This window comes from Lutjanus erythropterus, chromosome 4 (genome assembly GCF_056507025.1).
Source record: "Lutjanus erythropterus isolate fLutEry1 chromosome 4, fLutEry1.hap2, whole genome shotgun sequence".
Lineage (NCBI taxonomy): Eukaryota > Metazoa > Chordata > Actinopteri > Lutjaniformes > Lutjanidae > Lutjanus > Lutjanus erythropterus.
This window is the reverse complement of record NC_139320.1, coordinates 32155273-32169528: the sequence shown is the minus strand read 5'-3', so window position 1 is coordinate 32169528 and position 14256 is coordinate 32155273. Positions and strand designations below refer to the sequence as shown.

Here is a 14256-nt window from a genome sequence, read left to right as displayed (position 1 = left end):
CTACACTTTCCAACCAAACAGACTTTTACATGTGGTACGGATTTTAGACAATTTCAGTCCATATAGAACAGGGTTAAAGATCGGTTGGCATGTAAGCCAGTATAATGACATAATGATTCTCAATATATTAGGAACACTTTTCATATCAAATCTGTTCTGTAGTATTTCAAAGCAAGCCCCAAAAGAAAAGTTCAGGAGAGAAGCAAAGTGAGGTGTGCAGGTACTGACAGCTTTTTGTCTGGTCTGTTTAGAACCAGAAAAACAAACTTTAAGAATCTTTATGTAAGTGTAAAGAATCAATGTTATAGGACCAAACACAACAATAAAAGTGGTAACAAGTCCATAAATGTTATTTGCTCTGGTGTCGTAGCATGCCAGTTTGACAATAGAGTAGTTGTCACAGTACACTTTGTCAATAATGTTCCCACACAGCTGTAAGGAGGAACTCAAAGATGTCGTGCCAACAACTAAAAGAAAAGACGGTAACCATGTTACAACTATAAGTATGGCAACTTTCTTAAATGTCATACGTGTGTTATATTGAAGAGGATAACAAATAGCAAGATATCTGTCATAAGACATGACAGCTAAGTTAAAATATTCAACACCTCCATATGTTAACCAACAGAAAATCTGCATGTAACAAAACAGAAAAGAAACAGTGTGAATATTAGAGAAAATCTGAAGCAGAAGGAAAGGAAACAACCCTGTACTACCATACAGTTCATTTACAAACAGGCTGCACAGAAAAATGTACATAGGTTCATGTAAGCTTCTGTTCAGACAGATAACCACAATGAGCAAAACATTGGCACTGATGATGAAAATATATAAAGATAAAACAATCACAAAAAAATAATATTTCATAAGGCCAGTGTCGAAGTAGGCACCAAGAGTGAAATATGAAAACTGCGTATAATTTGTCATGATCCTCTTTTTGTTCATCAAGAAATCAGAACACTGATTACAGGATGAACTAACTGCATTATTTTTTCTTACGTGGTCACAGATTTGTAAAGATAAATAGATAATATAAACTAATATAAGGCACATTCATGATTGTTGTTATGAGGGTAAAGATAACAGCCGAAGCACAAAAACAATATTTTTTTTTACTCACATGAAGAGTAAGTGATTTTCAGTCAAAAAATATGAAAACTATCCAGGGTTTCTATAAAATTCAAAGACTGTCTATGTTAAAAACTACATAAGAGAGTTTATGACATTGTATGAATCAGACTCTGCCTCCTAATGGAGCTGAACTGCTGCTTCTGCTTCTTTTAAACTTTTCAACTCAGTGGACACCCACAGCAGTTGTCTGACCTCATTATGGTGCACATTTCAAGATGGCGCCATGGACGGCTGCTTCGGTTTGTTGGTGTGCATTGTTTTGTCTTGTTTTGTTCATAAAGTTTGTTTTCTGCTTCGATGCCCAGAGCTCTTTCACCACAGGGGAGCTCATGAACATCAGAGGAACAATTCCACTGTACTAGTTTCTGACTTCTCTCTGTTCATCATTGGAATTACTGGACATTGTCATTAAAGGTGCACTCACCTTTACTCATGCAGTTAAACACCAGAAGAGAGGAGATGTGCCTGAGTGCTTGTGTGTCTCCACAGGCGCAGACACTGTACCTACTACCAGAAATATTTCTCTTGTCCATTCACTATGCAATAAACTGGATGAACTGCAGATACTGATGGGGAAAAACAGAGACATTTATTCATCTGTTTTGTGTTTCACAGAGACGTGGCTGCATGGATCCATACCTGGCAGCTGGCAGGCTTCCAACTCTCAGAGCAGATTGTGACACAGGACTTTCAGGCAAAGCAAAATGTGGGGGAATCTGTTTTTATATTAACTATTAATTATTACAGTGGTGCAATGATATGACAGTGATGCTACAGCACTGTTCTCCTGCTCTGGGATCATTTTTCATATACTGCAAACCCTTCTACTCCCCATGACTTTGCTTCATTCATTCTGGTCGGCTTTTACATTCCACCACAAACTCCCCGAATACAAAAGTTTATTAAATGTCTGATCAGAGGGGAATATTCTGAATCACTGCCACACCACAGTTGGCAGTGTTCATCATGCTGTCCCCCACACTGTAATTGGACATTCTGACCACATCATGGTCCATCTGATTACCTGCATACAGGCAGAAATTACAAAGCTGTGTAAACCTGCTGTGAGGTCATCACACAAGTGGACCAGCGAGGATCTTCAGGCATGCTTGGACAGTACTGACTGAGATGTTTTCAGGTCTGCTACCAACAGTATGGATGAGTACACAGAGGCTGTGACGTCATACATCAGCTGCGCACCATCAATCACCAGGGTGAGTTATAACAATAACAAGCTCTGAAACATGGCCAAACTCAAACAGTTACAACTGGAGGAAAGGAAGCGTTCAGGAGTGAAGACAAGGGCAGATTTGAAGAGTCAAAGTACAAGTCATTCATCTTTTTAACAAGGTCAAACTGTTTCAGTCAGGTTTTTTATCTCTGGCCCCACCCCCACCTGTGGCCGAGGAATCGGCAGTTTCAGCAGGCTGCTGAGCCTGAACACCTGGCTACCGAAAGAGCCCTTCAGCTGTCTCCTTAACCGTGATAATATTTAGGTTATGACACTTTTGAGAAGAACTACAAATCAGACACACACACACACGCACAGAGATCTTAGGAATTTTCACTTTTTTACTACTAAACCAGCTTTTACTAGAACTTTACAGCTTTTAATATGGGACAACTCAGAGTGAAACTTTTACACCTACTGTTACCAATACTCGTACATTTTTTACTACTGCTGCTCCTACAATTAATTCATTTCCAGCAATTCTTTGAAATTTATTCTTCTTTCATATGATTTTTGGCTGACTGCTACTTCTGCATGCAAAATTTACAGTTTGGCTTCCAGCTTTTCAGCTATGCATTTCAGTTCATAGCATCTTTAGATAATGCAGTTCAGCTTCTAAATCTAGCCAGTCATTTTACATTTCTGTATTGCTCAGCAATGCTTTGTAATCCTCGGCACTTTAGACCAATATCTTTTCCGTTCCAAACTGTTCACCAATTCTTTTGTTCTGTTTGATATTAAAACAAAGACTATCTTCTTTCTGCTTTTTCAGGACATTTATTTCCATTTGTAGCATTAACAGTACAACAATGTATTTCAGCTTGTAGTTTCAGTAGGTAATGCATGTCAGCTTTAAATTTTTCCAGTTTTACATGTCAGTTTTGAGGTTATTCAGCAGTGCACTGCATTTGCCTTTGAGATTTTTAAGGCATTTTAATTTAGACTTTAGGCATTTTCAGCTGTGTTTTGCAAATAAATTTTAGCTGTCAGCATTCCCATTGCATTTACTGTAGGAAATGCATTTTCCTATATATTAGTCATTAGTAGTAGTAGTAGTAGTAGAAGTATTGTGTGCTTAATAATGCACCGCACATTTTCAATGTGAGACAGGTCTAGACAGCAGGCAGCTCAGTCAAGTACCTGAACTCTTTTACTATGAAGACACACTGTTGCCACACGTGCACAATGTGTCTAGACATCGTCTCACTGAAATAAGCAGGAATGACTGGCAGCATGGCAGCAAATGTTGCTTGAAAACCTGTATGTACCTTTCAGCATTAATGGGGCCTTCCCAGATGTAACAGTTGCCCACAATGCCATGGGCACTAACACATCCCCATACTATCACAGATGCTGGCTTTTTAACAATCTGGATGGTCCTTTTCCTCTTTAGTCTGTAGGACACGACGTCCATGATTTGTGAAAACAATCTGAAATGTGGACTCGTCAGACCACAGCACACTTTTCCGTTTTGCATCAGTCCATCTCAGATGAGCTCGGGTCCAGAGAAGTCTGCAGTGTTTCTGGATGTTGTTGATATATGTCTTTCTCTTTGCATCGTAGAGTCTTAACTAGTATTTGTAGATCCAGAGACAAACTGTGTTTACTGACAACAGTTTTCCAAAGTGTTCCTGAGTCCATGTAGTATCCTTTATACAATGATGAGGGTTTTTAATGCAGTTTTTAATGTAGTGCTGCCTGAGGGGTCAAAGGTCACAGACATTCAATGTTAGTTTTCAGCCTTGCTCCTTACGTGCAGAGATTTCTCTGGAATCTTTTAATGAAATTATGGATTGTAGATGGTGAAATCTCTAAATTCCTGCAGTTTTGTGTTGACAAACCTTGTTCTTAAACTGTTGGACTGTTTCCAGTTTTTCACAAAGTGATAAACCTCACCCCATCCATGCTTGTGAACCACTGAGTCTTTTGAGGACCCTTTAATACCCAATCATGATACCGTCACCTGTTACCAACATGGAACGTTCCAAACAGGTGTTTTTGGAATGTTCCACAACTTTCACAGTCTTTTGTTGCTCCTGAACCAACTTTTCTGAAATGTTTTGAAACAAAAAAAGAAAGGAAAAAGTTTATCAGTTTGAACATTACATATCGTCTTTGTACTGTATTCAGGTGAATACAAGTGAAAAAGTATCTGAAAATCATTGCATTATGTTTTTATTTACATGTTACACAAAGACCCAACTTTTATGGACTTGCAGTTCCAATTAATTAGTAAGTATTAGTATTGAGTATGTTACACTACAGGGTTGTATTTTATTCGCTCATTCAATTTTTACATAAATTTCTTTATCTTATTTTATCTTTTATTACAGTTGTTACTGCTGAGCTGACCTACTCTTTTCATCCCACACATTTCATTGAACCATTGACCATGTGTTCATCTGCATGTAACCAATAAAACTTGAAATGACAAAGTCTGTTGTCTGCAGTGAGGGCCAAAAGTCCCAGACCACCAGGAACACTATACCACTGGCTGGCTGATGTAGTGAACTGTACAATTGCATGGTTGATAATAGCACAGTGGAGTGAGAAACATCCATTTAATTGTTTTATTATAGCTGAACAAATGATTTGGGTGTTCTACACTTTCCAACAAACCTTTACATATTGTACAGATTTTAGACATCCTCAATTCATACAGTACAGGGATAAAGAGCAGTTGTAAACTGTAAGTCAGTATAATGACAGTTCTCAATATATTAGGGACACGGTTCATATCGAATCTGTTCTGTAATAATTCAAAGCAAGCCCCAAAAGAAAAATTCAGGAGAGAAGCAAGGTGAGGTGTGCAGGTACTGACAGTTTTTTGTCTGGTCTGTTTGGAACCAGAAAAACAGATTTTTAAAATCTTTATTTAAGTGTAAAAAATTAAAGTTGTAGGACCAAAGACTACAAGACACGCACCAAAAAGACTATAAATGTTATTCAGTTTGGTGTCATAACATGCCACTTTGACAACGGAGTAGTTATCACAGAAAACTTTGTCAATAATGTTCCCACACAGCTGTAAGGAGGAACTCAAAGATGCCGTGCCAACAACTAAAAGAAAAGAGGTTAACCATGTTAGAGCTATAAGCACAGAAATCTCCTTAAATGTCATTCGTGTGTTATACTGTAGAGGGTAACAGATATCTGTCATAAGACATGATGACTAAGTTTACATATTCAACACTTCCATATGTTAATAAACAGAAAATCTGCAGGAAACAAAACAGAAAAGAAACTGTGAATGTCAGAGAGAATCTGAATCAGAAGGAAAGGAAACAACCCTGTACTACTTTCACTACTTTGAACTGTAGAAATTGACACAAGTAAGCCGAATGTTTTCTCTTGTTATTCAGGCTGAATAAATTTGGATGATAAACACTTTCCAGCAGAACTTAAAAGTAGACTTTTGCACATGATGCGAATTTTGGACATGTTAAGGCCATACATTAAAGGGTTGAAGAGTGGCTGACATGTAAGAAAATACAAAGACAAAAATATTCTCAGTATATTGGGTACACTTTTCATATTAAACCTGCTCTGTAATAATTCAAAGGAAGCCCCAAAACAAAAGTTAATGATAGAAGCAAGGTGAGGTGTGCAGGTACTGACAGCTTTTTGTCTGGTCTCTTTAGAACCAGAAAAACAAACTTTAAGGATCTTCATGTACGTGTAAAAGATTACAGATACAGGAACACAGACTGTGAGAGATGCAGCCATGAGTTCATAGATATTATTTATTCTGGTGTCAAAGCAAGCCAGTTTTATGATGGAGTAGTTGTCACAGTATACTTTATTAATAATGTTCCCACACAGCTGTAAAGACGTACTTAAGGATGTTGTGATAAAAACAGCTAAAAAGGGGGGTAACCATATAATAGCAATAAGTATGGCAATCTTAGTGGGTGTCATATCTGCATTATACTGTAGTGGACAACAGATAGCAAGATATCTGTCATAAGACATGACGGCTAAGTTAGTCAATTCTACACTTCCATATGTATACCCACAGAAAATCTGCAGGAAACAAAGAGAAGTAGCAACAGTGTGAATATCAGAGAGAATCTGAAGCAGAAGGAAAGGAAACAACCCTGTACTACCATACAGTTCATTTACAAACAGGCTGCACAGAAAAATGTACATAGGTTCATGTAAACTTCTGTTCAGACAGATAACCACAATGAGCAAAAGATTAGAACTGACAATACAAACATATATAGATATAATGATCATGAAAAACAAATATTTCATAAGACCAGTGTCGAAGTAGGCAACAAGTATGAAATATGAGAACTGCGTATAATTTGTCATGATCCTCTTTTTGTTCATCAAGAAATCAGAACACTATAGACAGGATAAACCAACTGCATTATTTCTTTTACACGTGGTCATAGATTTGCAAAGATAAATAGATAATATAAACTAATATAAGGCACATTCATGATTGTTGTTATGAGGGTAAAGATAACAGCCGAAGCACAAAAACAATATTTTTTTTTACTCACATGAAGAGTAAGTGATTTTCAGTCAAAAAATATGAAAACTATCCAGGGTTTCTATAAAATTCAAAGACTGTCTATGTTAAAAACTACATAAGAGAGTTTATGACATTGTATGAATCAGACTCTGCCTCCTAATGGAGCTGAACTGCTGCTTCTGCTTCTTTTAAACTTTTCAACTCAGTGGACACCCACAGCAGTTGTCTGACCTCATTATGGTGCACATTTCAAGATGGCGCCATGGACGGCTGCTTCGGTTTGTTGGTGTGCATTGTTTTGTCTTATTTTGTTCGTAAAGTTTGTTTTCTGCTTCGATGCCCAGAGCTCTTTCACCACAGGGGAGCTCATGAACATCAGAGGAACAATTCCACTGTACTAGTTTCTGACTTCTCTCTGTTCATCATTGGAATTACTGGACATTGTCATTAAAGGTGCACTCACCTTTACTCATGCAGTTAAACACCAGAAGAGAGCAGATGTGCCTGAGTGCTTGTGTGTCTCCACAGGCGCAGACACTGTACCTACTACCAGAAATATTTCTCTTGTCCATTCACTATGCAATAAACTGGATGAACTGCAGATACTGATGGGGAAAAACAGAGACATTTATTCATCTGTTTTGTGTTTCACAGAGACGTGGCTGCATGGATCCATACCTGGCAGCTGGCAGACATTAAAAAGCTGTGTAAACCTGCTGTGAGGATACCACACAAGATACCACACAAGTGGACCAGCGAGGCAATCACCAGGGTGAATTGTAACAATGACAAGCCCTGAGGCATGGCCAAACCTACATAGTTGCAGTTGGAGGAACGGACGTATTCAGGACTGGAGACAAAGGCAGATTTAAAGAGTCAAAGTACAAGTTTAACAAGGCTGTGAGAGATGCATGAACAGTACTCTGAGAAACTCCAACAACAGTTCTCAGCCAATGACTCTGCAACTGTCAGGAGAGGGCTCAGACAGATTACAAATTATAATCCTACAGCCCCCCACTCCATAAAATACTTGTGCTTGGCCAATCAATAGAAAGAGTTTTACCGGTAATTTACACGAGGTGCAGCTGTGCTGCATCACAGCTGTACCACAGCACTCGGGTCAATTCATGGCCATTCTAGTCAATGCCCGTGTTTACACCAGATGCACTGCGAAGTGTTTTAGCTGCGTCCGGCGGTTCGGCGCTCTGCAGAGAATACGCAGCAAATCTATTTTTGACGAACAATTAGCACAGAGCAGGTCGAACAGGTAGGAAGTCAGGCACAGAAAAGGCAGGGAGAATCTGGTTAATTTTCAAAATAAAAGACCCCATGCAGATTTGTGATCATAGAGACAGACAGAAAATAAACAATTTAACTATGTAGCTTGCTTATCGATGGTAGAAGCACACAGAGCAAGGAAAGAGGACTTAACCAACAAAATCAGAGCAAGTAAACATAATCAGATGGGCAAAACACTCCGCAGCTGAAACGCGTCTGAAACACTGCTGGTAGAAATTGCAGTTGGTCGTATGACGGAAGAAAACTGTGGCGCACACGTGACGTCACAAAACTGCATCTGGTGTAAAATATGGGTTACTGTCGATTTGAAAGATAATGGGACAGATCTGACACCATCCCCCGTGCCAAACTTCACCAGCTCCAACCCAAGTGCCCCACCTCCCCCACCTCAGACTCTCCATTACAGCCCACCTCAGCACCACCCACCTCCTTGACCACAGTGACACACCCCCTATGGCAAGCCGTTTTAACATTTAATAGCTAGGCTGGATATGTATCGCAGATATCTGTAATTCATTTCTTCCTATTCAAAAATAACATTTCAGATATCCACAAAGTAATTCTTTTTGTTTGTCATTACAGATATCCGTAATTAAATTGCAGATATCCACAACTCTCATTGCAGATATCTACATATGAATTATGGATATCCCTAATTCCATTTAAAGATATCTCCAAATGCCCTTAATTCAAGATATCTGCTTTGATTTTTGAGATATCTTAAAATGAGTTTTACCTAGCCAGAATAACATTGTAGATATATGGCAAGCCGTTTTAACATTTAATAGCTAAATTTGACTATCCGGAATTAACATTATAGATATCAATAATTTCATTTTGACTAGTTGTAATTATATTATGACTAGTAAGTATTTTCATTGAAGATATCTATAACTTCATTCTGACTAGTCAAAAGTACATTTAGAGATATCTGCAATTCAATTTTGACTAGTCAAAACAGAATTGATGATATCCGAAATGACGTCACTTAAACCAACACTCAACACGTCACACATCCTAAATGACAATTGCAAAACATTGCATGATGTTTTTATTTACAATTTACACAAAGGCCCGACTTTTATGGTCTTGGGGTTGTAATTAATTATCAAGTATTAATATTAAATAAGTTCACACTATAGCATTGTTTTTATTTCCTCATTCAATTTTTATATAAATTTCTTTATCTTATTTTATCTCTTACTAGGGCTCTTACTGGTGAGCTGACCTGTTCTTCTAATCCCACACATTTCATTGTAACATTGATCATGTGTAAACCCTCATAAGACCCATAAAACTTGAAACTGCAAAGGCTGTTGTCTGCAGTGAGGGCCAAATATCCTGGACTATTGGCAACACTATACCACTGGCTCGCTGATGTAGTGAACTGTTCAATGACACAGTTGATAATAACACAGTGGAGTCAGAAACATCCATTTAATTGTTGTTTTATTATAGATCAAGCTGGACAAATGTTTTAGATACTCTAAACTTTCCAATCAAATAAACGTTTACATGTGGTACGGATTTTAGACATTCTCAGTCCATATAGTACAGGGTTAAGGAGTGGTTGGCATGTAAGCCAGTATAATGACAAAATGATTCTCAATATATTAGGGACGCTTTTCATATTAAACCTGCTCTGTAATATTTCAAAGCAAACCCCAAAAGAAAAATTCAGGAGAGAGGTTAGGTGAGGTGTGCAGGTACTGAGGGCTTTTTGTCTGGTTTCTTTACAACCAGAAAAACAAATTCTAAGAATCTTTATATAAGTGTAAAGAATTAAAGTTGTAGGACCAAAGACTACGAGACACGTACCAAAAAGACCATAAATGTTATTCAATCTGGTGTCATAACATGCCAGTTTGACAACAGTGTAGTTACCACAATACACTTTGTCAATAATGTTCCCACACAGCTGTAAGGAGGAACTCAAAGATACTGTGCCAACAACTAAAAGAAAAGAGGTTAACCATGTTAGAGCTATAAGCACGGCAACTTTCTTAAATGTCATACGTGTGTTATATTGTAGAGGATAACAGATAGCAAGATATCTGTCATACGACATGATGGCTAAGTTTAAATATTCAACACTTCCATATGTTAATAAACAGAAAAACTGCAGGAAACAAAACAGAAAAGAAACAGAGTGAATCTCAGAGAGAATCTGAATCAGAAGAAATGGAAACAACCCTGTACTACCATACAGTTCATTTACAAACAGGCTGCACAGAAAAATGTACAAAGGTTCATGTAAACTTCTGTTCAGACAGATAACCACAATGAGGAGAACATTGGCACTGATAATACAAATATATAAAGATATAATGATCATGAAAAAAAAATATTTCATAAGACCAATGTCAAAGTAGGCAACAAGTGTGAAATGTGAAACCTGTGTTGAATTTGTCATGATCATCTTTTTGTTCATCAAGGAATCAGAACACTGATTACAGGATAAACTAACTGCATTAATTATGTTACATGTTGTCACGGATTTGTGGAGGTTAGATAATACAAACTAATATAATCCACATTAATGACTGAGGTTAAAGACAACACACAAAGCAACAAAGCAATATGAACAATGAAAAATATATTTACTTAGATCAAAATCACGTGATTTTCAGTCAACAAATGTGATGTATATTCAGGGTCATCTTACCTCAATATAAAGTCAAAAGAACATCTGTGTTAAAAACTACATAACAGTTAATAACACTGTATGAATCGAACTCTGACTGCCTCCTAATGGAGCTGAAACTTGGCTTCTGCTTCTTTCAAACTTTTCAAATCAGTTACTGCCTGTTCACCTACCACTGTGCTGCAAAGCACAGCTTGTCATCTTTAAATTTGCTGACGACACGGCCATCCTGGGCCTCATCAAAAACAATGATGAAATGGCCTACATAGAGGAGGTCACACTAGGCACTAACCAGCTGGTGGCAGGCCAACAAGTCTCTCTGTACATTGGTAAAACTTAAGAGAGTGTTTCTCAAACTTTTTACACTGCATACCGCTTCAGAAAATATCAAACTTTCCAGTACCACCTTGCTATTTTGTGCTATTTGGTACTACTAGGGGCTGCGGACACATAGTAGCCAATAGCATTAGTGCTCGGTTCACTATTATCCACTTCATTTTCAACACCGTTTGCTCAAAATATCCTCCCTGTGACCTGAGCTGATTTTTGTAGCACTTCTCATTTGGATCCACAGTTGTAGTGTACTTAAATTATTCATTTTCAGTGTTGTCACTTTACCTCCACTTACTATCTTACCATCAGTTTAGTTCATGACTACTGTTAATCAGACGATACTGAAACAAAATTGCAGGAAAAATACAACTTATTTTAAATTGCATTTCAGTAATCTCATATTTTACATACTTTCTTTAAAAATGTTGTTCGTATTTTGATAGTATTTTATGTTTCTAAATTAATTAACTTAATTAAAAAAAAAAAATGTTTCTGACATTCCTTCACATACAACTACAGAGATGATTGTGGACGACAGGGGACAGCAGAGGGACAGACACCTCCACATCCACATTGGTGATGCTGAGGTTGACCGGGTCAGTCATTTGGTGGTCACTACACAAGGAAACTGTGGTTAAGAAAGCTCACCAGTGGCTCTATTTTCTGAGGAGACTGAGGACGTTTGTCATGGACACCAACATCCTCACAACTTCTACAGGTGCACCATTGAGAGTTTGCTGCATCACAGACTGGTATGGGAACTGTCCTAACCATAGTCAAAAATGACTGCAGAGAGCGGTTGGAGGTGGCACAACACATCACCGGTAACAAATTCCAACAAACATTTTTCACCAGTGATGCCTGCAGCAGACACACAGCATCATTAAGGACAGCAGCCATCCAGCATGCAGACTCTTCTCCTTATTTCTGTTTGGCAGACAATGCAGGAGCATGGCTGCACGCACCATCAGACTCAAGTACCCCTTTTGCACAAAAATGTGCCAGCTTGGCTTGACTCGATTTGACCCAGAACATCAGCCTAGCACAGCAGGGCTCTCAGGCATCCCTGTTATAACAAGGCTACCCACTTTGAGGTCTGTCTTGCAACTAAGGATGAGTTTAGCTCAAGTGAAGCAACTGCCAACACTTCATTTCCTATAAATTCTTCACAATAAAAGTCCCCTGTTATTTTGTTAGTGGACTGCTTTTATTATGAAGCTGCAAAATCACAAAATGTTGTGTTTTCATCATGACTAACTTATCAGGACTCCCATCAGCTGAGCGGAAACATGAAACAGTAAAATAAAGCAGATACCTTCAAGTACAGGTACAGTGATGCATGAAAGAAAATAAAATTCAGACCACAAAGATTCAGCAAGAAGCTACAAAAGTACTGAGACCTGAATAGAGACACTTTTAAAAACCTCTTTCTCTCACAACACATACTTGTTTCATTTGGGGAAGAGGGGTCTTTTTGGGTTGGCCTCAGTCAGCAAGATGTCATCGCAGCCTGCAGAGGCACGTCAGTAATACTTTGGCCTTACTCTGTAGATGATCCATCTCAGGCGCGACTTAGAACAACTCAGCACATTAAAGTGGTAATGGAAATGCAAATGAGCACAGCACATCTTAACTCTGCATAGGGATGGGAATTAATAAGCTTTTATTGATGCTGATGCCATTATTGATTCTGCTTATCAGTCCAAGTCTTCATTGATTCTCTTATTGATACCTTTGGATTTTCTGAAAAAAGTTCCAAAATACAAATGTTATGTTTTGATGGTGTTTTTAATGTACAGTTTTACTTTTACTTTCTGTTAGTGTTTATCACGTGTTATGTTGGTAAGTGTCATTTTTGTGCTCGTTTACAAACGTTTTACTTGACACCACGAGTGAAGAGTCTAGTACATTTCACCAGTTCACCTGGAATTTTTATGTAGAAGCAGGGACTATTGTTCCCAGTACATAGTATATGCTGTGAGAAATAAAGATAATGCTTTGATTTCCGTTAAATGATGTAAAGAAGGGAAACATAGCAGTATGTATGTAACAAAATACACGCATACAGCAAAACTGATTAGCATGGGAATCTATGTCGGAATCAAAAATACAATTTCTTCATGTTGTCAATGGAATTGAAATTTTGGAAATTGTTCTTAAGTTGAAGTGGGTCTTGGTGCCAATCTCTAACTCCACACAGCCATAAGTGCAAACAAAAAAAGCCTCAAAACACAGTTTTTACCACCAGGCCATCAGGTCTCTCAACTTATTATGCTAAATATTCTACACAATGCAATGCAACCATGTATGCTGATATTGTACCAGGACTGACACACTTCTCATGTACAATACATACAATTGATTTCACGTTATTAAAGTTTACATTTCCAGCAATGTATTTCAACTGTTAGCTTCATGAAATGCATTCCAGTTTCTAATTCTGCCAGTTTTACATGGCAGAATTGGAGTTTTAAATTCCTGCAGTTTTTTGTTGAGAAACATTATTCTTAAACTGTTGGACTATTTGTCTATGCAGCTTTTCACAAAGTGGTGAACCTCATCCCATTCATGCTTGTGAACCACTGAGTCTTTCCAGGGCACCCCTTAATACCCAATCATGATCCTGTCACCTGTTACCAACTCACCTGTTTACCTGTGGAATGTTTTAAACAGGTGATTTTGGAGCCTTCCACAACTTTCGCAGTGTTTTGTTGCTCCTGTACTAACTTTTCTGAAGTGTTTTGAAAGAAATGTTTATCAGTTTGAACATTACATGTATTTTTATTCACGTTTTACACAACGGCCAAATTTTTATGGATCTGGGGATGTAATTAAGTATTAGTATTAAATAAGTTATGCAGTGGCATTGTATTTTATTCTGTCAATCATTTTTTATTTCAATTTCTTTATGTTATTGTATCTCTTATTAGGGCTCTTACTGCTGAGCTGACCTGTTCTCATCCCACACATTTCATTGTGCCACTGACCATGTGTTAACCTGCATGTGATCAATAGGACTTTGAGTCTGTTGTCTGCAGTGAGCAACACTAAACCACTGGCTAGCTGGCATACTGAAATGTACAACAGCACAGTTGATAATAGCAGAGTGGAGTTAGCAATGTCAGTTTAATAGCT

General features: G+C 37.9%; 3 protein-coding genes across 3 annotated transcripts; all 3 read right to left on the bottom strand.

Moving 5' to 3' along the window:
• LOC146328628 (olfactory receptor 10A6-like) lies at positions 1-927 on the bottom strand. The gene has a single exon (XM_084716434.1). It carries the CDS (start codon positions 925-927, stop codon positions 1-3), a length of 927 nt encoding a protein of 308 aa, XP_084572560.1.
• A 4789-nt stretch (positions 928-5716) lies between these two features.
• Positions 5717-6679, bottom strand: LOC146328627 (olfactory receptor 11A1-like). Its single transcript, XM_084716431.1, has one exon. It carries the CDS (start codon positions 6677-6679, stop codon positions 5717-5719), a length of 963 nt encoding a protein of 320 aa, XP_084572557.1.
• A 2951-nt stretch (positions 6680-9630) lies between these two features.
• On the bottom strand, positions 9631-10563 carry LOC146328626 (olfactory receptor 10A3-like). Its single transcript, XM_084716430.1, has one exon. It carries the CDS (start codon positions 10561-10563, stop codon positions 9631-9633), a length of 933 nt encoding a protein of 310 aa, XP_084572556.1.
• Between the last annotated feature and the right edge of the window lie 3693 nt (positions 10564-14256).

What these genes read in the sequence shown, in the direction of transcription:
- LOC146328628 (XM_084716434.1), bottom strand. Translation starts at nt 927, where the DNA reads ATGACAAATTATACGCAGTTTTCATATTTCACTCTTGGTGCCTACTTC.
- LOC146328627 (XM_084716431.1), bottom strand. Translation starts at nt 6,679, where the DNA reads ATGACAAATTATACGCAGTTCTCATATTTCATACTTGTTGCCTACTTC.
- LOC146328626 (XM_084716430.1), bottom strand. Translation starts at nt 10,563, where the DNA reads ATGATCATGACAAATTCAACACAGGTTTCACATTTCACACTTGTTGCC.